At 40.2% G+C, this 27174-nt stretch overlaps 3 protein-coding genes across 4 annotated transcripts; 2 read left to right on the top strand and 1 right to left on the bottom strand.

The window, feature by feature from the left end:
- Positions 1–831: 831 nt before the first annotated feature.
- Positions 832–3305, bottom strand: LOC109464598. Its single transcript, XM_019761605.1, has 3 exons — positions 3025–3305; positions 2181–2404; positions 832–1801 (listed from the first exon to the last, which is right to left on the bottom strand). The coding sequence occupies exons 1-3, from the start codon at positions 3264–3266 to the stop codon at positions 1341–1343; spliced, it is 927 nt and encodes a 308-aa protein (XP_019617164.1). The 5' UTR covers positions 3267–3305; the 3' UTR covers positions 832–1340.
- A 265-nt stretch (positions 3306–3570) lies between these two features.
- Positions 3571–8889, top strand: LOC109464593. The gene is made up of 7 exons (XM_019761600.1): positions 3571–3803; positions 4826–5082; positions 5655–6056; positions 6221–6354; positions 6838–6945; positions 7431–7591; positions 8108–8889. The coding sequence occupies exons 1-7, from the start codon at positions 3571–3573 to the stop codon at positions 8109–8111; spliced, it is 1299 nt and encodes a 432-aa protein (XP_019617159.1). The 3' UTR covers positions 8112–8889.
- Positions 8890–11006: 2117 nt separating this feature from the next.
- LOC109464729 (popeye domain-containing protein 3-like) lies at positions 11007–25161 on the top strand. Of its 2 annotated transcripts, none has more exons than XM_019761802.1 (6): positions 11007–11150; positions 12896–13464; positions 15378–15489; positions 21399–21530; positions 23014–23177; positions 23977–25161. In XM_019761802.1, exons 2-5 carry the CDS (start codon positions 12965–12967, stop codon positions 23170–23172), a joined length of 903 nt encoding a protein of 300 aa, XP_019617361.1. In that variant the 5' UTR covers positions 11007–11150; positions 12896–12964; the 3' UTR covers positions 23173–23177; positions 23977–25161. The 2 variants fall into 2 exon arrangements, with proteins under 2 accessions (XP_019617361.1, XP_019617360.1); XM_019761801.1 differs by having other exon boundaries at positions 11008–11150; positions 23014–23164.
- Positions 25162–27174: the final 2013 nt, after the last annotated feature.

Raw genomic sequence — 27174 nt, 5'->3', positions numbered from 1 at the left:
TCTATTGTTTACAGGTATACTGTTTTTAAGATTTACAGCTGTAAGCAAGTCGGTGTTATTGTGCGTCGAATCCTGCCCGTTCTCACCGATCTCAGTCCCCTGGGAAGGCACTTAACAAGACTTTCCTCACTTCCTCAGGTGGAAATGGGTACCTAGCTTCGGTTAGGGAGGTCCCTTGGATAGGACGTTAAATGGAGGTCCCCAGTTGTGCGAAACAAAGAACAGGATGCCACATACCACCCATATGAGTCATGCTGACGGTTCCTCAAAAGGTCAGCTTAAGGTCGGACATCTAACGCTTAAAAGGTGTCAATAGCAGGATCTGTTGTTTACATGCACCTTGTTTTTAAGGTTTAACCAAAATACAGCTGCAAGCAAGACGGTGTGCCATTGTGTGTCGAATCCTGCCCGCTCTCACCGACATGTGCCCGTAAAAAAGGCGCTTTACACGACTTTCCTCACTTCACTCAGGTGAAAATGAGTACCTAGCTTCGGTTAGGGAGGTCCCTCGGATAGGACGTTAGATGGAGGTCCCGTGAAGAAAATCCTTATTTGGTTATTCTTCTTTGGTTATCTTACTAGTAAATCTCAGACATGGCAAACAGCCCACAGGGCAAAAATGTTAATGGCACGATTTCCCAGCAACTACCATCTAGCTCGGTGTAAAAGCCTGAGACTACAATAACAATATACTACACGAATTAGATTGTACTGACATCTTTAATGTTTAATTCAAATGAATATGATTACCTTCAAAGTACCATGGTTACAAATACTTTACATCCAATAGACTTACATAAAATGATAACTTACATGCATACACCTAGAGGGTACTCGTATTTTACCTGTTGGCATGAGGGAAATACAAAAATGGTACAACAAAATCAAAGTACGCCTGCGTGCAACGACATGCAAACGTTCACTACTAGAGCCATACTTTACATTCACCTGAGTGAATTTTGCAATATTGTATTTATTAGTGTTGATCTGTATATATCAAGATTTTCCCCAGCATATGTTCTGTTGCAGTAAAAAAAAAGTATGCTTATTTTGCAGTACATTGTGCTCTGGCACATGTATATAACAACCATTGCCAAATTACACAAGAAAGCGTTACTCAAGCAAGTGGCCATGAATAGATTTTGAAAACTATCAAAAGTTTCTACTTTCCACTAAGTAACTTTTTCAATTGTGTATCTCATAATCAATTGTCCATGCCACAATGATCAGTTCGAATTTCCAGAGTACGTGCTGGCAAATATACAGTTTTAAAACATTCTTTAAAGATTCAGCTGATACATGTACGTGTACACATTTTTTTACAAACCATTTCAAAATACTTACAAGGAATCCGCCATTGCCATGACCTGATTGTACTGTTCACTGACGCTTGAATTCACATTAGACAACTCACTTCTAATGTTTTCTATGGACTCTTTAAAAGACGACAAAGTTTGCATATCATTCTTCAGAACAAATTCTGTTAGGTCTGATGTGACATTATCGACAGCTGACGTAGGCGATAGATCGAGCTGTTCCTGTTCTATCCACGCAATAACTTCTTTGTATATTGCTGTGGATGTGTCCTCACTATTTGAGGACCTATTCCACATAGAAGACAGAGACTCACGAATCCATGCCCGCCAAGTTATGCCTGGCTCCTCTTTAAACCCTGATGTAACAGATACAAACTCGTTCAATTTATCCAAACAACTCTTGGTAAGATTCAATGTTGTCTCTTGCAGCTGGTGCAGCAATGGTGGTATCTCTGATAGACCAGTTTCACTCTCCATGCGAGCCCCTGTAATGACAAAAAGAAACAATTGCTAAATCCAAATTGTTAAAGATCATGTGGTAGATCAAGTGTGCAAGTATTAGTATAAAGTATGATAGATTTTTGCTCTTTATGTAATGATGAATGGAAGTATATTTTGAAACTTCTAATACTGATTTGTATATCAAAACAACCTCAAGATGAACACAAGCTTAAGGTTAATTAAAAAGCTGCAGTAACTATTCCCTTTGCATACGTAGATTCAATATTAGGGTGGCAATCATTATTGCCAACCAGTAAACTTGCAACTACATGTACATTCTTGAACAGCATCTAAAGTAGGAAGATAAAACACACAAGTTAAAAGACAACAGGTTTCAATGACTTGCACCAGAGAAAAACTTACGTATTTTCCCAACTTCTCTTTCCAAGCGACGCCGTTGTATGGGTATCATCTCTCCCTCAATACTGTTGAGGTTTAAAAGCTGCTGTACGGTCGTCACCTCACTGAAGTTTCCGTCGAGGTGTTGTAGACCAATATCCTCTAGAAATGCAGGTAGATCCATGGAGACTTGGAGGATGATCTCTGTCAGGAATTGGTAATGCTGGCGCAGCTGGGTGATTATGCTCCTTTGGGCACAGGACGGGCAGTATTACTAACAACAATGTTACTAAGATGATTTATAGATATTGTCAGCTTATATCCCTGCAATTGTAATTATTCTGGTGAAAACAACTATCGATGTCCTTTTTACACTACACGGCGATCTCTGAGCGATCGTTGAGCGATCAAAATTAGACTTGCGTGGCCCCTGATTTTATATTTGAAATATAATTCACAATCTAAGGGTATGATTTGAAAGATAATTCAAATAACAGTACAAACTTTTAAAAATCTTTATCTAAGATATTCGCTGAGCGATCTTGATCTACCTGTCAAATTGGTCTCAGTTAGGTCGCACAGCGGTTGTAGCCGCTAGGGGAAAAAGGGGTCCAACGCACGCCATACTGTTACGAAACAGAGTCCTAAGTAAGGGCTATCGCGAAGAAAAACGTGTGTAATGTTTGTAAGAAAAAGGTCATCCATACACTATTTGTCTACGCTCATGTTCTTGTATACCACCCTGAAAAACCTATAATCCCACAACAAAGTTGTATGCATTTTGCAGGCCACCCTGCCTCTGAAACATGACAACATAACTACACTGAGCGTTGTGCTTAGTCCTAGAAAGACACACATTGACACATACCTTATATTCTGAAGGTATTTCATCAGTTCAATGTTGAGGTCGTGGACGATATTGCGCTGTTTACGTGAGAGACTGTCAGCAGAATGTGTGGGGGACCGAGTGCTCAGCGTCTCTACGTCCTCTCTTAGCACATCTAAAACTCTAGCAGGAGCCCCAAGACCACGCTTACATGCCGCTATTTTACCAGACGTTTGTTCCAGAAGATCGCCGATATCTGCGGGTACTCGGCCATGTTGCTCCATGGAGCTAAAAACACCACAGAAGCGGTGACAGAAGAACCTGTTATGGACAGGTAATGTTATTTGGCCCGTTCTGCCTCACTACGTGCCAGACATGCCGGATCCCAATGTATGTTTATAAAATACATGGCTGATAGATGTCATTCGTTGTTTCATAGCAACCAAACAACCCAGAGAATGCATAAGTAGCCTTGTTGGCATGTTGCCACACCAGTCATTTCTAGAGACATTTCTGTTTACGAAACGACACGAGCGTGTTCCACTGTACGTTATCTGACTTAGGCAAACTATCTAGAGTGTAGTCAAAATGCCTCCTCACGTGTTCCATTTGGACGTACATCTGAATGCAACTTTGGCGACCATTAACGATGAGGATGGTCCTTTTGCAATGTCCGATCAAATGCTCAAGGCAAACAAGTCTATGCTGGACAACATCAAGAACATAACGAGCAGCGGCTTGCAGGGAGAGATCCCACGAGACTTCAAGTGGCTACTTGGTGACTTCGAAATTGGGATATTGAAGTCTTCTATTGAAATCCAGTGAGTGAATTTCATTACCCAACTCAATGACAAAATGCTAAACCTGACGGTTCTGAGTTCTAAGGGACCGTTCGATATTTACTTAGCTTAGCTTCGTATAATTTCCCCCAGAAAATGCAGAAAAACGTGTTTCAGAGGGTTAACATTTTCCCGGGGGAGCACGCTCGATAGGCGGACAATTGTTCCATAGAAGTCCCCCTCCCCAGTCAAGTCTCAGAAAGGGGGGGGGGGCAAGGGAAGTTTTCTTATAGCGGGGGCAGGGCCAGGGAAAAATATTTAGCTTGATAATTGGGGGGAGTGCCAGGGAAATTTTCTTGGACCCGACTTTCCACGCACCGGCCCACCCCTGGTAAATAACGAACGGTCCCTAATCCCGAATGTTGTCCCTATAGCACTCACTTGACAATAGAAAAAGTCGCAGACGCTAAGCTGTGATTCACGGACGGAAATACCCAGGCCATGGGTGTTCCTTTTAAAGAACTGAAGCCACCTAAAACTGAAAATATTATGCCTAGTCCTGGTTAGTGACTCACGCTTAGCTTAATTTAGCTGGGTGATTTAGCACACCATGATAACGATAGAAAGGTAATGGGCGCCCCCTCTGTACCCTCAATTTACAGACCTATTTATGTAGACGAGTTGTGTAATGATGAAAAATGTTGCACAGCTATAAGTATTACAATATACAATTAGATGCACTCCTTTCTCCATCTTATTTACAGTACTAAGCTGGCAGGTTTACTGTTGTCTATTAGATTGTACTTTTTTAGTGGTGTTTTGTTACTCACAATATATATATATATAAACCTACATTAGTAATAGTAGAACTTAATGCTAGTTAATGGTTTTATTATGGTGGTTTCATACGATTCTTTAGTACATTTTGTACCAATTGTCCTTGTCAGTTTGCAATTAGCCCTCAGGCATGAACTTATTATTGTTGTAAATAGGTAGGCCAGAAAAAGGCATAAACATATCCCTTTCATGTTTAGAATCACTGATATCAAATGATTCGTCTATAGAGCAAAAGTCCACAAGTTGCTCAACCTCCTCTCGTCGGTCCGTGAGGCCGTTGATGACAACACACGCCCTCTGAAGGAGTTTTTGGAGAACATAAACCTGAGTAAGTATGTAGAGTCTCTGACGTCGGACTTTGAAGTTTTGACGGTTGAAGACTTAACCGACGGCTTCACCGATGAGGAGTTACTGACAGAACTGGAGCCCCAAATATCTTCAAAGATACACCGCAAGAAGGTGGTGAGGGAGATCAAGAAATGTGGTGAGTTTGTGGTTATATTTTGGTTTAGTTATTATTGAAATGCATACTATTCTACGGACTTGTGTAATGAGATCACTCCACATATATTAGTGTTGCTTCCATAAACACATCGGACAAGTTTTAAAATGTGTTTCTCACGCGTGCACGTTTATCATTGAAGGAGATAAAGACGCCTAATTCACAATCTATACATAAATTTAGACACTTTTGTGTTAATATCTTTAGATTTATACTTTATACCCCAAAATTATATTTTCAAAAACTTTTCAAGGAAAGGGGAAAAAAAATACCGACAGTTTAGACAACCTCGAGACCTCCGTGTTGCCACAATCTATGCATATGGAACAATTCTATCATTGCAGGCAACATACATTCTTTTGTCTGTTGCTTCCAACTACATGTACTAAGCCATATTTTATGAGTACCTTTAATATGGGTGTTCTTTGGCTATTAATTTGACACAAAGTGTGTCAAGAATTACATAAACTACAACAGATCTCAATGCTGCATACATTATTACTGTAAATATTTCGAGCTTCATTCAAATGTACAGAAATCATTTTGTCTTACAGGGGCCAAGAAAGATGAGCTTGAAGAGATAACAAAGGAAATTCGCGAAACCCTTGTTGAGATTTCGGCATTATCGAAAAAGATGGCAAAATATATACCTGATATTAAGGAAAAGATACGCGAGGCCATACAATCGACGGAAGATGTCAAAGCTAAATGTGAGAAAGACAAGAACTATCACTCATGGGCAAGGTTCGCGTTTGGGGGCCTGTGCGTAGTTGGGGCAGTTGCTACCCTCGGGCTTGGCATAGGCGCGGTTGCAGCAGTCGATGCAGCCGCATCTGCAGGGGGTGTTGTAGCTGGTGCAGCTGTAGCAGTAGGTGGTGTAGTTGCAGTAGGTGCTGCAGGTGCCGGCACAGCTGCAGCGGGTTACAAGGCATACCAGTCCCACAAGAATAAGTTGGGTGAGTACGCACACACCACACGAGGATAAAGAATTGATTTGAAGAAGCAAATGTATCTTATAGATATGACACCAGCGCGTTTTTACGGTCAAAGGCATTACGCATTAGGTCAAAGGCAAATGTGTACATATCTTTTAACCTCTGATTCAACCTTTATTTTTCAGAGCTTTCTGACTATATGGAGCAGCTTGAGGAGACTTTGAAGGCCATGGATAAGGCCCAAAGTCACGTTGAGAAGCGAGAGACACAGTGGATGAACCTTGCGCATGATCCTGCTGAACAGGCAGAGACTGCCCAGGTATATATCTGTTATATTGTTTTAACTAAGTCCTGGGGCTTAATTAAAGTAAGATTCGAAGCAATGAAGTGTAGTATGTTATGTAAAATATCAGATGATTTCATTTTATTTTATTTTTGTGTACAATTTGTTCGGTAATCAGGTGAATGGTTGTGTTTCTGCCAAACGTGATACTTTCTCCACATAATTTCTTTTGTCTTATCTAGACATGGACCTGCCAATCGTAAATCTGTTTTGTTTTTCTACTCAACAAAACCCTCTCCATTTAGATCTATGGGATTGTTAATCATATATTTTTTGGTGGAAATGCAAATTATATAAAGCATTGTAATGTTACAGTCTTGGTTTTACCAATCACACTTCTTTGTCCTTTGAGTCATTTTGGTAACCAAGTCCAATTGCAAACTGGACAGGGATAACATCATAATACAAATCAATACTAAATATATGCATGTATGTCATATTGTACATTTCTTCCCATAGGTTAAACTGGAAAAAAAAGTTTTCAAAAAGGTGCCATCTTCCACAAAGGACAACGAGCGTGTTCAAGAGGGCCTGAGAGGTTCTGAGGAGACCTTGCCGACAGACCAGGTCTAAATCTGTTATATTCTTTTAACTAAGTCCTGGGGCTTAATTAAAGTAAGGTTTGAAGCAATGAAGTGTAGTATGTTTTGAAAAAATAAAGTCGATTTCATTTCATTTTTTGTGTAAAATTTGTTCGGTAAGCAATTGAACGGTTGTACGTGTTTCTGCCAAACGTGATACCTTCTCCACATACTTTCTTTTGTCTTATCTAGACATGGACCTGCTAAATCGTAAATCTGTTTTGTTTTTCTACTCAACAAAACCCTCTTCATTTTAGATCTATGGGAATGTTAATCATATTGTTTTGTGGAAATGCAAATTATATATAGTATTGTAATGTTACAGTCTTGGTTTTACCAATCACACTTCTTGGTCCTTTGAGTCATTTTGGTAACCAAGTCCAATTGCAAACAGGACAGGGATAACATCATACTAGTAATACAAATCAATACTTACTATATGTATGTCATGTTGTACATTTCTTCCCATAGGTTAAACTGGGGAAAAGAGTTATCAGTCTGCCATCTTCCAAAACACACAAAAAAGCTTTTCAAGAGGCGCTGAGAGGTTCTGAGGAGACCCTGCAGAGGTTTGATGACGGGATGACATTCCTCAAGGAGAGCGCTAACGCCGTCCTGGACGTTCTGCATGGGTAAGCTATTCATTCTAAGAATTTCCTTCCCGTTGTATCTTTAATTTTTCTGCATTTGTTTTTATGTTCTGAATTTCTGACCAAGAGCGTTTCCGGTATTATACCAACCAGCATACATTGTATATTATATCTAATTTCTGCCCAGCAGTTCTAACCTTTTGTTTAAACATTTAAAATGTTTGTTGTTTTCTTTGCAATTAAGCCACTAGCAATATTGTATTTTTCTCTGGATGAAATTAAAGGCTTTAAAGGCTTTAACATATCTACGGTCTCTTACTTACTGGAGCCTTAAGTGCCTCCCATCCTTAAAGTTTCTTCTTCACAACTAGCACTTTCCTTTTCAGAGCAGAGCCTCTGTTTTGTCTTTTTATCACATCATATCTCTTCCATACTGTTTCAACATTTTTACAAATCAACACTCTTTCATCATATATGTCACCTGGTTGATACATAGAACATTGAGAAGAAAGATGATTTCAACTAATATCAACATTAATCTTTCTATGTCTGTTACAGGTGAACAGATTACAGAGACAACATCCATCTTGGTGGTATAAGTAGTTGAGTATTCAGCTTGAATTTGGAACAACGTTAACCCAAACCCTTTCTTGTTGTTTCTGTATCTTTGTTTGAAAATATGCGTTATCTTGCTTCTATATGCAACATACTTTTATCAAAAGTAACTATATAAAGTACACAGTTGTTATCATGCAGAATTGCACAAAATGTAACCATGGTAATTCACAGATATTATCATGATATATACAACTTTTATGGAATTCACCATATGATTAGTGTTTGTTGTTCTCAACTTGGTTCTTCAACAACAGTAATGGATCTACATATTTAATCTGAGGCTTGTTGTCATTTCAATTCATATCACCCAGGTCTATGAATTGAGTTGTATGGCATTGACATTATGTTGTATATTGTGTGTTTTTATGCACCCTACAATTAATAAGTTACAAGGGTATCATACGAGATTTAACGATACGACATGATATGATTCTTTATTCCATGTTATTGCCTAGATGAGCTAAATGCACAAATGCGACCAAATGTGGTCGAGAGGATAAAAACATGAGTATTGCTGGAACGCTATATTCTAATGCTAAGTGCTAGGAGTCTATATATTACAATGCTACATAGTACTATATATCATCTACTATGTAATATAGGATAAGAATCTGTTATATAATTAGTTGACAATTTTGGTAAATTCGGTTTCAGTGGCTTTGTACATATAAAGCTGATCATCATTTATTACTGTTATGTTATATGCTGTGGTGTTACGTAAAAGTGCTTTGTGTGGTAAACTATCAGAAATTTGAACTTCTGCAGTTTTGGTCTGAAAGTCTAGGTGGTGTTTGTAGCACGCAGAATAGCCTATAGGATGAAGACTTCGACACTTCCATTATTGTCGGTTTTAGTATAAAGTAAACATGTTGCTAACGATAACATGAATGACGTGTACACTGCAACAAAAAAAGAATACCGTATGCATGAGAAAAAACTTATTGTACCTGAAATATTAAAAATCATCATGGGCAATGAGTGTTCCTTTTTATAATATAAGAAAGTTCTGTTGACGTATTATTTTGATCATATCTTACGGGTAATCGAACATGTTGACTACCATGATGCCCTGTTTAAGCATTAGTTACAAAATGTAACTTGATCATGAATCCGCCCCCCCCCCACACACACATAAACTGATCAAACTCTCTTGCTACATACAATGTAGCAAAACACACTTTTCTCCCTGTAGAAATTTCTATTGTATAGACTCCACGGTGATTTGGTGAAGTTAGATGTCTTAAACATTATAGTAGGGTGGACTTGAGAAATACGAAAAACGAATTTGTTTGAGTTTATAAACTACAGGATATTCAAACACAAAAAGAAATCTCTCCGGGTATTGGCTTTGATGCCGTCTTTCAAGAGGCGCCTGGCGGAGATGAAATGAACTGCATCCGGCTCACAATCCCCCCCCCCTCGAAAAGCCAGTTGGGAACACATGAATATGGCGCATTTATACCCGAACTTGAAAATGGTCACAATCGAAATCATGTAGTCTCAATTATAACTTATTCTATTAGAGTACGGCACAATTTACACCTGGCTGTCGCTCATTCGAGAGTTTCTACCCAGTCTTCAACAATTGTGTCCGAGCTATTTTAAATTTCTATATCCGCGTCATTGACCGGGGGTCGCCCATTGATACTGTGTTCTGTATATGTGTCAACTTACTCTTAACTACTACTTCAAATCACCTAAGAAGGAAATATCACTTGTACAGTAGGGTGCACCACTATGTATCATGACCTTTTACTCTGCAGTACTTCATAGTTATCATAGAGGGAGGACTGAGTCAGTGTGATTTGGCCTTTGCAAAAGTAGATACTCTACTGTTGACGAAATATGTCACATTGTTTATGATTAATACCCTTTTGAAAGCGACAGGGTTTACTGTCAGCAAGTTTAACTAGTCTATATTACAGGTAGTTTCCAAATTAGGAACAAGAGCGCTCAGAGGTTTTAAGAAGAAATAAATTAAACAAAGGGGAAATGTATGGATAAAAAAGTAAACGGATTGTACTAGCCAAACCACCAAATTATTGACAAAATGCAGTTTGGCCCAAGGCGCATATAATTATAATTATGTAGCTGTTGTGCGTGTCAATGTCGCTTGGGGGCAGGTAATACAAGGCATTTGACGCCGTTACCACACCATTGGTATTGGCCTGTGTATTTCTATGCGGGACGCACGGATATTGCTACAAATTACGTAAAATGTAAAACATGGCGACGAACCATAACAAAGTACATTGTGTACGTCTTTGTGAATCTGATGTCACAAATAACAACGAGACAGAGAGATAGACATTTGACAGGTTGAAAGGGGGCAGGGACATAACTCGCCTTTTCCCCTGAATCAAACATGCAAGCAACTGAAGGATAAATTTAGTCTAAGTACACTTCCACCACTACTTTATGTTGTAATGATTTATACACACCTCAGCGGTTTATTGTTCGTTAATGTCGTGCACCGGGGTACCACCAAGCCGTAAAGCTTAGTACCTTGGCCATTAAACTGGGCTTGAAATATTACACGTTATATGGGCAGATCTAATCTGTAACTTCATGTTGAAAGCAGGTTCGAATACAAAGCAGTTTTAAAAGATAAGGTTTTCCGCGGCCTGAGCGCAGATGTTGGTGTTATGTGTGTGCGGGACAGCTGCGGGGAAAATGCCTCCGTTCGTAAGTAGAGCAACAACAACAACCGTGGAGGAAAGGGCTCCCAAAATGGAAGCTAGATCCCATGGCTCAGCGTTGAACTGCGGCGCCGTGTGGATATATATGGGCCGGTGAAACCCGAGCGGCGGGCAGGCGTGCGTGTTTGGAGGCGGGGTCAGCTGTCCTTGCCGATCGGACAGGCACCTCGTTTTGCGCGCGCAAGGAACCACGGGATAGCCCCCCTGACATGACGAGGCGGTGATACGGCAGCCCCACTGGAAGCACCTCGGTAACCGCCCCCAAACGCCGCCGGATAGCAGAGGTGAGTTACCCGTACACTATCTTTTTCAAAAACTACCTAAAACCTGTACGATCATATTCACCATTTGTATGTATGTTCTTCCAGTAGACGTTATGTAGTGCGCGTCAAATAATTCTACTGATTTAACGCAAAGGATCAGCTACTATAATGAGATCCTTCTTTCTCCGTGACGAGAATTCCGCTTGCGGTTATGTGCCTATCTCCTTCTTCTGTAATTGCACAAATTACATCTCCGCTGATACATAAGACCGAGCCAAAGCAATTTTCCTAAATCACAACTCAGATTCGTATAACATATTCCTGCACCGCTAACTATACGTAGCGAGCGGAACTGCATTCCAAACATTCAATCCCGGCTCAAGTTATTTCCACGGGGGAGTTCCTTCTCACTTGTAACTCGCACGCTGTGCCACCAAACTCATCTTCTCTATTAATCACAGCAGCCTGGAGAGAGAACTCGTGCGGTGTCGGTAATATTCACACCGCATTATCGCTCAATCGAGAACGCTGAGTGTATATAGAAAAGGCAATTCTCTTCGTCGCCACTGCGTGACATTTTCCACCGCGTATCGTGTTACTGAAGCCCGCCCGCGAACACTAGTGTGTCCTGGGGGTACATCCCCCGTTCGTGGGTCTGCGAACAGCAGCTACAATAACACTTCTGACATATTTATAGCGACAGGCATGTTGGAGTGATTCCGATAGAAGGTAATAGCGAGGCCATATTCTACCTTATCTCTAGCTCTTGGGCACAGTATATTGCTTCTCTTGTTATTCTGTTACAGTTGGGTGCATTAATGTGAAATGTAAAATGGAATTTACTGTTTTTTATTGCTGGTAGTTTTTAGGGAAGAACATAAAGATGCAGTGATGTAGGGCATAGCGTTATCAGATTTAGCACATTTATGACATTGTTTTAATAATATCCTGACTTGATAGCATTACTTCAAACATTACTGCATGTACTATCATATATTAATTTTTACCACACTATTTGAAAGCCTTACATTATTTGTTATGACTTGTTTTGACTTCAACTTATATTGCAATACGGATAGAAAAATAGGATTTTGGTAGATTCGTCTCTTGTGTAGAGCAATAAGTGTTAGGTAGACACGTCTGGATAGGGTACTCATATTGTCTCAGGTTATATCTGAAACGTTAAAACACGAAACGTAACATTGATGTGCAAGATAAAATGTCGATTCTGTTCTTAATTCTTTCAATAAAACTTCAATCATGATAGCAGACCATTAAAGAATATTGTAAAATGTCTCCATTTATGTAGAGGGCCTTACGACCTCAATCTAAGACCATACCTTGTAAAAGTCTTAAAATGAAATGCATGTTTTGTGTCTAATTAGATGTGCATTGGTTAGCTACGAGACAACAATTCCCTGTAAAAGATAAAATGGTCGGAATGTGAAATTTTAGAACAAGATGGCGGACATGCTCCAAGTGTTAGAGGGAGGAGGGATACCAAAACAGATCTCACGGTGATAATATGAAGTATCTGTCAACATCTTATCTTTGGTTCTTGTTTTCAAAATAGACTACTAGTATCTGGAACAAGTCTGAGAGGCACGATGTACTAGTATTTCATTGCTGATTGTATTTGTATTTTCTACGTAAGGCAAAGGTTTAAAATATGTTTCTGCTTTGCACACTAAAACTTTTTTTATCTCTACAGTGTTCAATGTTAACAGATTGTCATTGCTAACAGATAGTATCATTATATTTTGCAGCACACCATCTGAATCTACAACCGGGGGTCGGTTTGACAGTCACCCGGTGGACACTGAGTAACCCACACCATGGCCGAAACAAACGACACCGGCCCGGTGGGCATTTACACCATCAATGAGTCCGGACTCTGCGACACCTATCTCCCACAGTCCCTCAACGGCGTGTTCCAACTCGCCCACGTGTTCTTCGGCCTCGCCTACTTCGGCGGCAGCACCCTACACGGCCTGCTCTACACCTACATCTGCATGTTCCTGGGCTACCTGGTCTTTACCGTCTACGGCTTCCAGAACGCATGCGCGGCCGACATCGGCGGTTGGTGCTTCGTCTTCATGATCCTCTGTCTGGTCCAGGCCATCCACAGCATCTGGCGCATGCGCGAGGTGTCGTTCAGCGAGGAGCTGACGAAGGTGTACGAGGCGCTGTTCCATCCTCTGCAGGTCCCCCTGCTGGTGTACAAGGCCCTGGTGGAGTGCCCGAACTGCCAGATCGTGTCGCTGGAACAGGGAAACAACTATGCCACCGAGGGGAAGACACCAGTGGACAGGCTATCTCTCATGATTTCTGGAAAGTAAGTACCTTACCAAAATACACAACACATGTTAAGAAAAACGTTGACCTTTATTCCAACACACAAGTTAAACACAGATCAAATTTTCGACCACTGTTGCCTTCATCAGGATAATCAATGACCAATCACTTCAGAACGTAATCTCGCGAGAGTTACGGTTACAGACACGTGACCTTATTCACACGAGACTTTATTGATACGTGAACTTTATTGATCAAAATGAACTTTTATGATAACTCATGTCAATATAACACAGACATCATTTAGAGTTTCAAAAACAGGGTAAAGTATATACAAGACATTGCTGTGCGCTGACAAGCAAAAAAGTTTGCATTCTTTGACGTCTTACTTTTGCAATCTCTGACGTCATCGCTGTTCACCAATCAAATTGTAGGTTCTTTGCAGCTACAGGTGCAATCTCTGACGTAATCGCTGTTGACCAATCAAATCGTAGGTTCCTTGCAGCTACTGGTACAATCTCTAACGTAATCACCGCGTTGACCAATCAAATGGTAAGTTTTTTGAGGCTACTGGTGCAATCTCTGACGTAATCGCTTCTGACCAATCAAACGGTAGGCTCAAGCAGCTTCTAGGCTATGATGTCCTACTAAACTATCTGAGTTCAATCTGTACATTTTATAGAAGCCATCCACGTAACCGCCATCATGACATCTTTTTACATATCAAGACGATAATCATCCATCATCACGACACAGAGATATTAAAAGTAATGACCCTCATCCGTCAAAATGTTGTACCTGCACAGCTCATCATTTATCATTTAGTACATTTTGATAACCGCAAAGAATCCCCAAAATGGCTAGCAATAGGATGAGTCAATGAGTCAAAAGCTTCAGTTCTCACAAGAATCATTTGTTTCATGTTAGTATGCATTGTGTTGCTTGCGAGTTCACTCCAAAACTTGTATTTTATAAAGGTATGATTATGTATTCCTGTTACGAAGCACCCTTGGCACGGTGGTTTGCCACTGATCCTTAACAAAATGAAGAGCTCAGTATCTTACAACCTTTATCCTTCTCTTCATGGTCTCGATGGCAATCTGTAACGTCGTCACTAGCGTGCGATATCCCTTCTTCTAGGCGTGCCTAATTCCCGGTGTTGAAGGAAGATATCGATACTAACAAGCCGAGGCTTACCATTAACGAGCTCGCTGATCAAAACAACGTACACACGGTGATTTTCCTAATTGTATCTCCTGAAAATCTATTCAACCCAATACTTCCTGCAATCCCGATATATACTATCAGCAACTGCTACCATGCCGTGAAGCCTGTGCAGACATGTACAGGCCCCATTTTATATTAAATTTACCTCACTAGAATTTCATCGCTTCTCATTTTGACCAATGTTTAGCTGTTTTCTAGTACAGATTGCCACCATATAGACATAGTGATAACACAATACCAATTGATTTTTCAGACATTAAAAAACTGTTTGCAGGATTTGGCAAAATGTCACACAAAATGGACTCCGTACGGTCATCGATCAAACAGTCTGGCATGTGATGATGATGATGGTGATGGTGTCTATGATGATGGTGATAATGATGAGACACCATCATCATTACCATAACCATCGTCATATCATTATAGACACTATCATCGTCATCATAATCATAATCATCGTCCTACCACCACCACCACCACCACCATCATCATCATCATCATAGACACCATCACCATCATGTGGTGGTGATGATGATGATGGTGTCTATGATGATGATGATGGTGGTGGTGTTGGTGGTAGGACGATGATTATGATGATGACGATAGTGTCTATGATGATATGAAGATGATTATGATGATGATGATGATGGTGTCTACGATCTTGATGATAATGATGATGATGATAATGATATGATGTTGATGCATGATATCGTCCTTTCCCCCCAGGGCTGTTGTGATCCATGACGGTAAGAAGCTGCACATGATCGGAAGGAACCAGTTCCTGGACTCCCCGGAGTGGGAGGCCGCCAAGGACCAGGAGGACCCCGGCAAGTTCCAGGTATGAAAACACGTACGCCTAGCCCGGTACCCTCCCTATCCTAGCACCTGTTCCCCCTATCTGTTTTTTTTTTTTTTTGTTTCTTTTATTTCACTAGGCCAGGAGCAACATATCACCTACTGGCGTTTTTGCAATGTGTCCTGAGGGAAACCCCAAACATAAATTATCAACATGTATCAGGAAAACGATCAGAAAAACTAAATGGACCGATAATAGCATGAATATCAGGCTAAAAACACTAGGAACTGGTCTCCAAGCAGATCCTACGATGAGGCTGTATCCATTAGTCAAAGAAGCTCCGGTGGCTATAGCTAACGGACACTCCTTTGGCCAATGGCCAATTAGCCTTGCCACTGTAGGCTCTGGAAAATAAGAAGGAACAACATATTTATAAACATATTTACAACTACCCTTAATAATGCATCCTATATGACAAACAGGATATAACGATTTTCAGATGTCTAAATGGATAGTAATACATATTCTGGACTAGTTTAAGGTGTTCTCGCTGTACAGCAATTCCAGCAATGCTCCAACCAAACCTGCTGCAGCAGATTAAACCATACCATAGCGCCACAGTAGATTTATGTTTTAATCTGCATTCTCCACCGTTATCGCCCACCTCAACACAGATGCAGATTGGAAAACTGATTCTTATCTAGCTTCGTCTTATTTTTCTGCACACAGCACGACAGATTTGACAAGCGTGTTCAATCTTGTTATGCACACAACCGTTCCTCTGAATGTATAGTAGAAATCCTAACAAATGTGTAGCTACTTCTGCAAAAATTTCATCTGATCCTTACAGTTACCCGGGGTGAACTTCGGATCCCATCATTTTTCATATACGCCGTAAGAGATTTCTTTTACAAAGCGGCCTTATAAAATACCGTTACAATTTGTCCAGTTTTGAGTATGATGTATATCTATAGGTCTGCCAGGAGATTACGGTCTGGACGCCAAGCTGATCAAACATAACTTGAATCTGACGTTTTTTTTTCTGATTGCGTTTTGATAGCCAGTCAGAATGTCTGATGAAACGTGGACAGTTCGAGACCCATAGAAACAACATGGCAATCCGAATGTGGCGTCGTGTGGTGTAGTGGTACATCACTGGACAATGAAACGGGGAGTCCCGGGTTCGATTCCGGGTCGTACCCGAACATGCGCCCGACGTTGTACCCTTGGAAAATGTACTTTACACGACTTTCCTGACTTCACTCAGGTGAAAATGAGTACTTAGCTTCGGCTAGGGACGTCCCTCGGATAGGACGTTAAATGGAGGTACCGTGTTTGGGAGAGCCACACCCCACGCACGTTAAAGAACCCACCGCACTTATAATTATCGAAAAGAGTAGGGGACCTTCCCGGTGTGAGTAGTTCAAAACCTTACAGTCTGGTCTCGGGGTTGACATCTTTGAAAAGGCGATAGTCACCTGTTATGTCAATCCTTCCACAAATGTGGTAAATCTTAATAAATGAATGTCTGGGAATTTTTAAACATGGACATCAACAGAATTATCCCGAAAGTTTCCATACGCATTTATGTACAACTTGTCACATTCTGAGACGAAATAACGTGTTTGAAATGAACAAAGTTTTGTCCATGTTGTTACTGGGAATGTCTGGCCATGGGCATTAATGGCAATCCCAGCTTAATTCCCAAAGTAAGACATATTGCCATTGCCCCAAGGAAGTTAAGTACACTTGTGTCTGTAAACCTTTGATTTAGTGGATATTCAGCCCGCCCCGTGCATATCTACCCAGAATACAAAATTCTTCTTTTCCATAAAGACATATACATACCACTGACAGGTAAAGACCCTCACGTGGCAATAAAAGACTGAAGATGTAAAACTTTCCGCCTTTGAGAGACAACAATGAGGAGTAAGATGGATCGACGACATTTTACGGATGAAAAGCAGACGGTGTTAGGGTAGTTTCTATCTAGAAAGCAATCAGGTGGGGATTTGGCGTGGAGGATAGGTCAGGAGCCACGTGATCAATCACCGCCAATTAGATTTAGACCAAAGGAATGAAATCACCTAAAGGCCAACTTGTCATTTTTCAGTTGTCAATTTTCTCTCAAGTATGAAAAGAACTGGATATAATTTGTCTGTTTTTATGCAGGCCGTCCTCCAATTGTCTTCTCCTGGGGTGAACATGGTTATTTGCCAAATCTATTGCTCAACCAAGTTTCTTTAAACTTGGTTAAGACAAATTATATCCAAACAAAAACAATTTATATTCAGTTTTTCTCAAATATGAGAAGAGCTGGATATAATTCCAATTCTCCTCTCCTGGGGTGAAACATGGTTATTTGCCAAATCTGTTGCTCAACCAAGTTTATTTTAACGTCGTTAGGAATTCACGTTCACGCATCGTGTGTCCGTGTCATGGAGTGAGGCTTTCAGATACGTTTGTCCTTCACGGTTCGGATGTTGTTCAAACTGAAAGGGCGCCCGGACGTGCTCACATTAGGATGAAAGGTAGCGTCTTCATGGTGTACAGAAAGGAGCCAGTAGCCCGGATCCAATTCCAATCGTTTCTCATGAGCGACTTAAAGTTCAGCGAATTCCTCCAAGAATTGGCTCCAAAGAAGTCAGCAAACTTCCCAACGTTTCGGGTCATAAAACGAATCCCTCTGCTGTCATACCGTATCTGTACGTGGTAGTCGTTTGTGCCGAAAGGTCTCGTCTGGAGAGAACAGTGCAGGGATGTGGGCGAGTCCATCATGCTCTACAAGAAGTTCCAAAATATTTTGAGAATCAGGATGGGGAGGGGGGCGTTTACCAAATAGTATTACAGATATAGGTTGCTAAACCTTTACAAATCTGCACTTCAGCTTTTTTCGGTAATAATACTTAACCCTTGTCCTTCTGCCATTTTTAGACAATATTTTCAAATTAGTTCCAAGAATAGCTTTACGTTCTAGAGAATCAGGATGGGGAGGGGGGCTTTTAATGTTACCAAATAGTACACAAGATCTGTTGCTACTTTCATAGATCTGCACTTGAATTCTATTCAGTAATAACACTTAAATTGTTTGGAGAGACTTGCCAAAATTTCTTCATATCCAACGATATTGTTACTCCCATGTCAATGTGCTGGAAGTGCAGTTTTGTACGTCTATTTTAGGATAACGGTCAAAGGTCAAATATTTCACAGGCAGACATGTCTGCGGTTGCTTCCCAGGAACTTGGAGATAAAAATAATGAACACGGAGACATTTCAAATGCGTTCATTAGGAAATTATGTCGTTCGGTAAAGTTCAACATAAATCAAATGTTGGGAAATCTTTGTGTTTTTTTAAATGACGGCGCCTTGCTAGTCGCAAATAGTAAAAATACCGGAAATAGTTCTAACCTCTGCTAGTCCGGGTTGTGTATTCAGTCAATGTACTGCGGGTACCTGTGTATACATCATTAATGGTGAGGTTATTTGAGGAAGTCGAAACGAAACGTGCATAGTTTTTGCATGAATTTGCATACATCTGCATACGTTTAGCATAATGGTGGTGACCTCTGACCTGCACCGTCGTGCACTGCCTGAAAAATGGGTTGGATACTGCTGAGTACTTACTACTAACCCCCCTTCGCACTCGTTCCAATGTTTTGAATCAAATAACAACGCGATTATAAGTCATTTCTTTATCCTGCAATTGAGGGATTTTGATAAAGAGTACAATCAGTCAGGAAAACTCACAAATCCGTTTTTGACACAGTAATTTGTTAGTCAGTTTTTCTAACCACTGTTGTAAACCCTTTTGATTAGGCCGGCGCCAGAGAGGCTGGATACGTACAGTAAGACAGAAAGAAAAATGACATGGCACGCTGATAATGATACGGAATATAAGTCATAAATGCCTAGGATGGCCGGTTAGGTTTAAAATTAGCACTAAGTGCCTAATAGTTACGTCCATCCTTCCCAGTTAAAAGGAAAAATCAGCGAAAATTGTGAAAACTTTGAACTCTTTACTGAATTGCTAGGAAACAGTTGTGTGGCCAAAAGAAACTTCATTTGATGACACGCCTGCACTGCATGAGCATTCCGAATTATCTCTCAGGTGGTGCCATTTACAAAACTCTAGCAACATCCTTTTCAATTCAATCACGAATTCAATCTTCAGACATGTGCTTAAAGTCCTGAGTGCATCTGATCTCCCCAACAATTTCAGGCTTTTCATTTTCTGATAGATTCTGCACACAATCTTCAACAGATCTACAGATCCAATCATTCAACCACAAGACAGTCCTCTCTAATGTATTTTCAGTACAGTATTACTCAGCGATGAGACAAATTACCAGTTTACTTTTCTAGCTATCTATATGGTGATGGGCGATCCGATGCGCTACACTTATCCACGACTACTAAAAGCTTTCTTGGCACTGAAACATCAGGAACGACCGTCTGCAATGGTGTGGCCATTACAAGTGTTAGGATAAGAATACTTCGTTTTCAAGTAAAGTTTTGACATAAGGATACATGTAAAAGTGACAAAGAAGTAAAAGGCACCAGTACCAATTGCAATTTCATCGTGTTGAAGTACTGTACTAAAAGGACTGGTTTCAGCCCTTTGATCCAGAAGTTGACAACGTTGTTCAGAATGCTTGTTGAACTGACAATGACCCATCGCCTTTGGCGGCCTTTTCCACTTCACTGCCACATTCACGTTTCTACTACTCCATCATTAATGGTGGCCAGCACTTACCTCGGTGGCTATAGCCATCGACGAGACCGGTAGAGTGTACTGACTGGAGAGAATGGTTCTTTTATTTCATTTCAAATGCAACCAAACATTACACTGACTTACAGGCAGCAGGGCTGATATTCGTAAGTCAACAAGTATACATACAGGGGCAATAGGTAACATAAAATAATTTCTAATTAATCCAGCTGACAGCTTTAAGTCTATATCTCACTCTATAAAGAGCACTATGTAAATAAGATACTGTCATCATCATCATCATCATCATCTATCATCCTCCGAAGAGGTGGAGCATACAAAGTTAGATACTGTAAATCGAGTAAAAAAAAATAAATACTACATATGTGTTACGTTTGAGGTCAGAAATCAAGGCAAAATTTAAGTCGTACATGTACCTAATAATAATGTAATATCTAGTTTAAGAAAGGAACTCATTTTGTCAGCGAGAAACTAAGAGAAACAGGTTGAAGGTTTGAACCGGTCTGTAGATGAAATGTAAGACTTAGTATGAGGAGCATCTTAAATGTTTTTGTTCAAAACAGCACTGTGACCTGGAGCACCTTTGAATGGTCCTCCATAGCGCCGTGTATTTATGGCTCGACCGACTTTATTGATCTCCGACGCAAGTCCAGGAGCTTAGGCAGGAAACCGTGCACACGATCGCCCTGGCTTGGGGGCAAATCCTGCCCGGTTTAAGTGCAACGCGGTGTCCGATTTCCCCTTGCCTAGTAAAATGTGAATGTATAATTGAATGGCCTCCTTTATTGGTCATTTACGCCACACTTGGCTAGGGTCACAACAATAATAAAAAATTTAAAAAAATTACAAAAATAAACATAGAATCATTAGTTATAGTTATAGATAAAAGAACAGATGGAAATTTTGTCTATTTTTTGGTTTTTCGATGGGAAGTTTGTCTAGTTGCTTTATGAATATAAGATTTTCTAGTGATTTTAATAGTATGAAATATGCAAACAGGTTTTCATTTTGTACAAACCTATACAGTCCATTTATCTCTTTTCTATACAATGTACAAAATGTGTCGGTGAAGGTTAGGCATCCAGGCAATAAGATACACCAAAAATCCAAAATATTCCAAAATCATATCCAGCTGCTTGAGTAACTGTTTTTTGGCGTAATGTACAAAATGCTATTCTTCCTCTATTCTATAATAAATGATTTTCTGTTTTGCATTTTGCAGGTGACCATTCGCGCTGAGACGGACTGTGTGTACCTGACCTGGCCGCGCCGTGACCTGCTGAATCTGCTGTCCAGGCGCCGTTACCTCGCCCGTGTGCTGTCCGCTGTCCTCGGACGTGACCTGACCAACAAGGTACGGGCAACAGCATGAAATAAGAAACCACCTGTGTTTAATGGATACCATTATGACACAGTTAAACATTCCACATACCGTGGGGTCGTGTGGCGTAACGGCAGAGTTCTCGACTCGGAACCAAGAGGTCCCGAATTCGAGTCCTGACATGCCACCGATTTTGTGTCCTTGGAAAAGGCACTTAACACGAATTTCCTCACTTCGCTCAGATGAAAATGAGTATTGTATTGTCCCGTGTTGGTGGAGGCATTAATATAATGTTGCAATATTACAAAAACATATATAGCATATTATTAAAAACATTCCCCCAACACACACAGTCTTCACTCAACGGGGGCGGGGGGCGGTATCAACTTCTTTGGTGTCCTCATAGGCTCATGTATGTAAAACTATCAGTTATCCTGAGGGAGACCGAATATATTATGTCCTCAATGGGCAAATCAGGATAAATCAGGATCCCCATATGTCGGAAAAACGATCAACTCTAACATGATTAATGGGCAACTTTCAATGCCAAGTATTTTCAAAAACTTAAAAGTTTAGCTTATGAGTCATGAGAAGACCGTTGCATGTTCTGGTGGGATCTAATCTGTTAACGCACTGTACGAAAGTGACATTGTTTTGAGCAGATAACGACCCACGAGAGCAATTACTCCAGGAATGGTGTCTTCCTTGTCTAACCTGATGGCATCACTGAGTAATCATCTACCAGTTAGGAAATCACCGAGTCATGACATAAACACCTCTTAATGTATCATGTGGGTGTATTTGATGGAAAGCATACTGGAAGTCTGTTTTTTGTATTCTCAACACAGTACTTATTAGTAACTCATGGGGCTCACTTCTAGACCCATCGCATTGAAATTCAACGATATGCATGGGAGCAACCCACTATTTGCAGATAGATATCATTTAAGTCAATGTTAAAGTACATTGTTGAAGGAAGCACTCAAAACATTTGTACCTGAAGACATTATCATCATAAAAATAATGTAAATAAATTTATTGCAAATTCATGCCCGAAGGGCCAATTGCATTGGAAAATAAAAATGAATAGAAACAAATATAATAAACAAATAAATAAATAACAGTAAATACTAATTGAAAACAAAATAGTATGCTACTTCTAACAAAGCTATCGTTGTGTTTGTTCTTTTCTGTGTGCAGTAGAGTATGAAATACCAAACGATTTTCGAGATATATGAATAGGGAGGTGTTAATAGAAAGCAGTTTTTCGTAGGTTGAAAAGATGTATAAAGTTTGGAACATTTTAATGACTACTTCAAATGATTTCTCAGCACACACTTTTGTTCTCACTTTTATTCTTATTTATATATTTGTATTGAATGTACTTGTTTTAAGTTGATTGTCTGTTAAAATAAGTGTATACCTTGAGGACAGCCCTACTTTGTCTGTCTTCGTATTGTGTCTTTGATAAAAAATGATTCATAGAAATAAACCACATGTAATGTTTATCTTTCAGCTGTACATCCTGAACGAGAAAGTGATGACCCCACGTGGAGCTAAGTACGACATTCGTCTCCCCGGATTCTCCCGTCTGCTGGGACAGTTTGACCTGGACGCCAAGGGCCTGGCCAGCTTCGTCCCCCACCGCTTCGGCGCCGGTCCGGAAGGTACCTAAAATAGGTGAATCTGTGTCAAAGGGGATAATTTTTTCCGATTCTTTTATGCATTTTGATAGCACGTGTTTATTTTTTTCAACAGTAGTATTTGGGTAAAAAAAAAAGTCGAATGCACTTTGCTTCATTTGAATGGTGGTAACTTAATTGCACACTTATTTCGAGAATCGTCCCACCCCCTCCCTGTCCCGAATGTTTTTTGGCCCACCCCCTCCCTGTCCCGAATGTTTTTTGTCCCACCCTCTCTCTGTCCCGAATGTTTTTATGTCCCACCCTCTCCCTGTCCCGAATGTTTTTTGTCCCACCCTCTCCCTGTCCCGAATGTTTTTGTCCCACCCTCTCCCTGTCCCGAATTTTTTTTGTCCCATCCCCTCCCTGTCCCGATTTTATTGTCCCATGCCCTTCCTCTCCCGAATTCGAATCGAGTGTTTTAAAATTAAGCACCCTGTGTTGAAAGGGACCTATTTTGCTATAGTCCCTGTCCCACCCCTCCTTCTCTTGAATGTTTAAAGTTCTTCGTGTTGAAAGGGGCTTCATTTTGTATAATTTCATGATGGGATGCACTTAGGAAAGATATGTCTCCAAATATATGCCTTTGTTTTTGTCAGATCTCTCATGAGACAAACTCTACTTTTGACATGTATAGACTCTTTCGGACGTCTTTGCCTTGCCAAACGATTTCCCGCATTGTGCACTTAAAGGATTTGCTTGATACATCTAACAGCGTGTTGATCTTTAGAGGACTTCTTCAATAACCTTTGCTGTAATCTCAATAACCTAAATTGTCATAATGTCGCACACTTCAGGTGACAGAGGAACTACCGGCAGTCCCTACGCCCCCGTCAGACCGAAGTAAATGCCAAAAGACTTCACGGGAGGCGGAATCGGAAAAGATGGAACTTCAAGGACGGCAGATATACTTATAAGATGATAAACAACGTAAATACAGAACAATTCCCCCAGAATTCAAAGCGCCTAATAGCCCGGATGTATTCGCCATTTTGTCATTTCCGGTCGCCATCTTTATCATGACCGTAGTCCTCTTTGCACATGAACAGGGACCATGTTTACATTGACCTTTTAATTCCTGGGTTAGTTTTGTCGGAAAAGTCTGTCTTTCCCGGTCGTGCCTCGGGATTATTATCGCGTATAAAGCGTATCAACCGGTGAAGCGTTTTGATCCTGGGGGATGGGCTCTATCTGTAATGAAGTTTGGGGTGCATTACCCTCGATATTAACTGTACGTGTACCAAAACAACTATGGACGTACGTGGAGATAACATCCAAGATTGACCAGTGTGCATATCCAACATGGAATTCTACTATTTTCTTTACGAAGATACAAATATAACATTACACAGTTATAGCATAATTGTAGTGCCGTACTGAAACAATATTCAATGCACATTTTTCCCATACACTAGTAGATTTAATAGTAACATGATATATATTTTGGGATAAAAATTGTCGACGGTTGGTTTAGATTTACATTGACAGATTGACATGTGTGTTCCATGTACTTGTTTTCATCAGGTAGCAATTCTGACCATTGCGACTTTTATTTATTGAACTTGTAACAATTGTGTTTCAAACCTTAACAATATAGTTTAATTTATTAAGTGTAGAGATACAAGTGCTTTCTTCAAAGTGTAAATTACGTTATTGTCTGTTTTGTGACCATCAAGAAAAATGATTGTACAAACTCATGGCAATGACTGAGAGGAAAATCGTTTGACGGAATTGTAACTTTAAAATGTTCTGACAAAACACAGTGATGCAAATTAGTCAAAATATATCGCCATCGTTGTATGACGATATTATTAGATTCTGTTGTTTTTCAGTCAAGCTGAGATATTGACATGCATGTATTTTCTGTAGGCATGACTGTAGTCGACTTGTTGTAGAGTTAAACGTGTGCCGATGAACAAATTTGATCAAAGTTGTACAGCGGAGAGAAAACATCAAATAAAGCTTTTTGTATGTAAACGCAATACTAGTTATGTGGATTATGCTACAGTATACAATTTTTATTGCTAGTAATTTGTTGACGCCTTAGGGATTGTACATGTATTTTGGTGTTTATTTATTACCTTGAATATAAAGCAATGGCCCAATTATTAAAATTTCCCTAATGTATCCGGGTCTTTAATCCCGGGGACATCCCTGGTTTCAGACTTTAATGACATGATAGAATGAATTCTGACTGATTTTTTGGTATTAGCTTTCAGCAATGTCAGGTACCGACCAAAGATATACAGGACAAAATATTTTCAAATCACCGAAAGGTATCATAATTACTGATTGGTGCAGAAAATTATTTTCGTTATGCAGTCATCTCAACTGTGAAATGAATATTCAAGCGCTAAAAATAAAATAGCAGGGCTCGAAATTCATTTTGGGTAATTGGTGCACAATTTTTTTTTGGGGGGGGGGGGCACCATATGAGTAGAATGTCAGCAAAAACTAATTATGTTTCATTTCTAAATACTATAACAATTATTTTATTATTTTAGAGAACAATAATATGCTGCATAACATCCTTACATACGTAAACCTACGAAAATATTTGAATAAAATACGCAAGAATTGTGTGCACAGCTCCACATTTGGGTGCACCACCCAGTATTTCGAGCCCTGAAGAGGTAGTCCTGGATTACGGCTCGTCGTCTGCAAATTGGAAAACGCCGATTCGGCGCGTGTCGGGGATTTCACGTGAGTGAAACTCGATATTTGCCGGTGTCCAGTCTTACACCTGGCTTAGGCTTTAAAGGAAGGCCACATCACGTGACGAGAGATATCGATGGTACCTTTATTTTCATTACTGATTGATCAAAGAGCTCATGTGGAGTATCCCCGTACCCAATGGCATAAAGAGAGATGAGATGAGAGAAATGAACTGGTTTATTAATACATCGCACACTAATTATATAAAAGTTTAACATCATAGTCCTGATGCTAAATTGCAGCGTACTATTATACATGCTAAAAAACACATCCGAAGACCATTAGCCTAAATATTTACATCTAGAGGTCGCCGACAGACATCCTCACATTGTGTTCAATAGAAGAAGAAGGTCTTCCATGCTCTTATGCAGAGCATAGGCTAGGGTGGTGCCCATCTCCATTTCCGATAGCCCTTGGGCGACACACAGTAGTGCAAGGCACTGCAGCAGGGGGCTATTCCACTGGTAAATGTATTCAATACATTATCACAATATGGCAAGATGGTATTCATAAAACGAGATGTCCGACATTTGAACTAGTGAAATGAAATCCTTAAATCCGTAAATGTATTCAATACATTAACACAATATGGTAAGGTAGTATTCATAAAACGAGATGTCCGACATTTGAACTAGTGAAATGAAATCCTTCTAGCGAATCCTATAAAGTGTGTCGAAGCACAAAACGCGCTACAAAGTAAAACTGGTCTACACCAGTAAATCATAATGTATCTTGTTTCATCTCAGTGCGTTGTACAAAAACTCTCACCCAGTTCACCTCAAATCGGCATGATCCGAAATACATATGAACTAAGCATACGGTCCGAAAAAATCCTATATTGGGAAAGACCCCGCATCCTGCTCTTGAGTACAATGCTAATACCCCAAACTGTGGCCTATGGAAATAGCATTTACTAATGGATTGTACCGGGGTGATATTTCCAAACCTCTCTCTCTGAACATATACGATGAATGAATGAATGAATGAACTTTATTGCTCGACAATCGTACATGGTACAATGTGTGGCAGTAATACAACAATACTTATGTGATGCCAGCGCCAGCTCCATTTCAGGCGGGTCTATAGGAAGTGTATTACGGCGCTATTTTCTCGGCCGTCGTGTTATCTTCTGGCGGCCAGACATACTTTAGAGTGATTTGTCTCGATGGGAACGCAGGTTTTGATAAGCCGGGGTGGTCACGTAGCTTTTCCCAGTCAACCTCGGCGACCTTCATAGGAGGAGACACGGCGCTTAGGCCCATTTTACCGCGTATGTACAT

This window comes from Branchiostoma belcheri, unplaced genomic scaffold (assembly GCF_001625305.1).
Source record: "Branchiostoma belcheri isolate BF01 breed outbred unplaced genomic scaffold, Haploidv18h27 scaffold14, whole genome shotgun sequence".
NCBI lineage: Eukaryota > Metazoa > Chordata > Leptocardii > Amphioxiformes > Branchiostomatidae > Branchiostoma > Branchiostoma belcheri.
Note: the sequence above shows the minus strand (reverse complement) of the source record. Positions and strands in the feature narration are given on the sequence as shown.

Excerpts from the sequence above, each read along its gene's own strand:
- LOC109464598 (XM_019761605.1), bottom strand. The coding sequence starts at position 3,266 with ATGGAGCAACATGGCCGAGTACCCGCAGATATCGGCGATCTTCTGGAA. Across the intron at positions 2,405-3,024 it reads AAATACCTTCAGAATATAAG|GAGCATAATCACCCAGCTGC; the intron begins GTATGTGTCAAT and ends CTGTGCCCAAAG. Across the intron at positions 1,802-2,180 it reads AAGAGAAGTTGGGAAAATAC|GGGCTCGCATGGAGAGTGAA; the intron begins GTAAGTTTTTCT and ends TTGTCATTACAG.
- LOC109464593 (XM_019761600.1), top strand. The coding sequence starts at position 3,571 with ATGCCTCCTCACGTGTTCCATTTGGACGTACATCTGAATGCAACTTTG. Across the intron at positions 5,083-5,654 it reads GAGGGAGATCAAGAAATGTG|GGGCCAAGAAAGATGAGCTT; the intron begins GTGAGTTTGTGG and ends TTTGTCTTACAG. Across the intron at positions 6,355-6,837 it reads AACAGGCAGAGACTGCCCAG|GTTAAACTGGAAAAAAAAGT; the intron begins GTATATATCTGT and ends TTCTTCCCATAG.
- LOC109464729 (XM_019761801.1), top strand. The coding sequence starts at position 12,965 with ATGGCCGAAACAAACGACACCGGCCCGGTGGGCATTTACACCATCAAT. Across the intron at positions 15,490-21,398 it reads AGGACCCCGGCAAGTTCCAG|GTGACCATTCGCGCTGAGAC; the intron begins GTATGAAAACAC and ends TGCATTTTGCAG. Across the intron at positions 23,165-23,976 it reads CTTCGGCGCCGGTCCGGAAG|GTGACAGAGGAACTACCGGC; the intron begins GTACCTAAAATA and ends CGCACACTTCAG.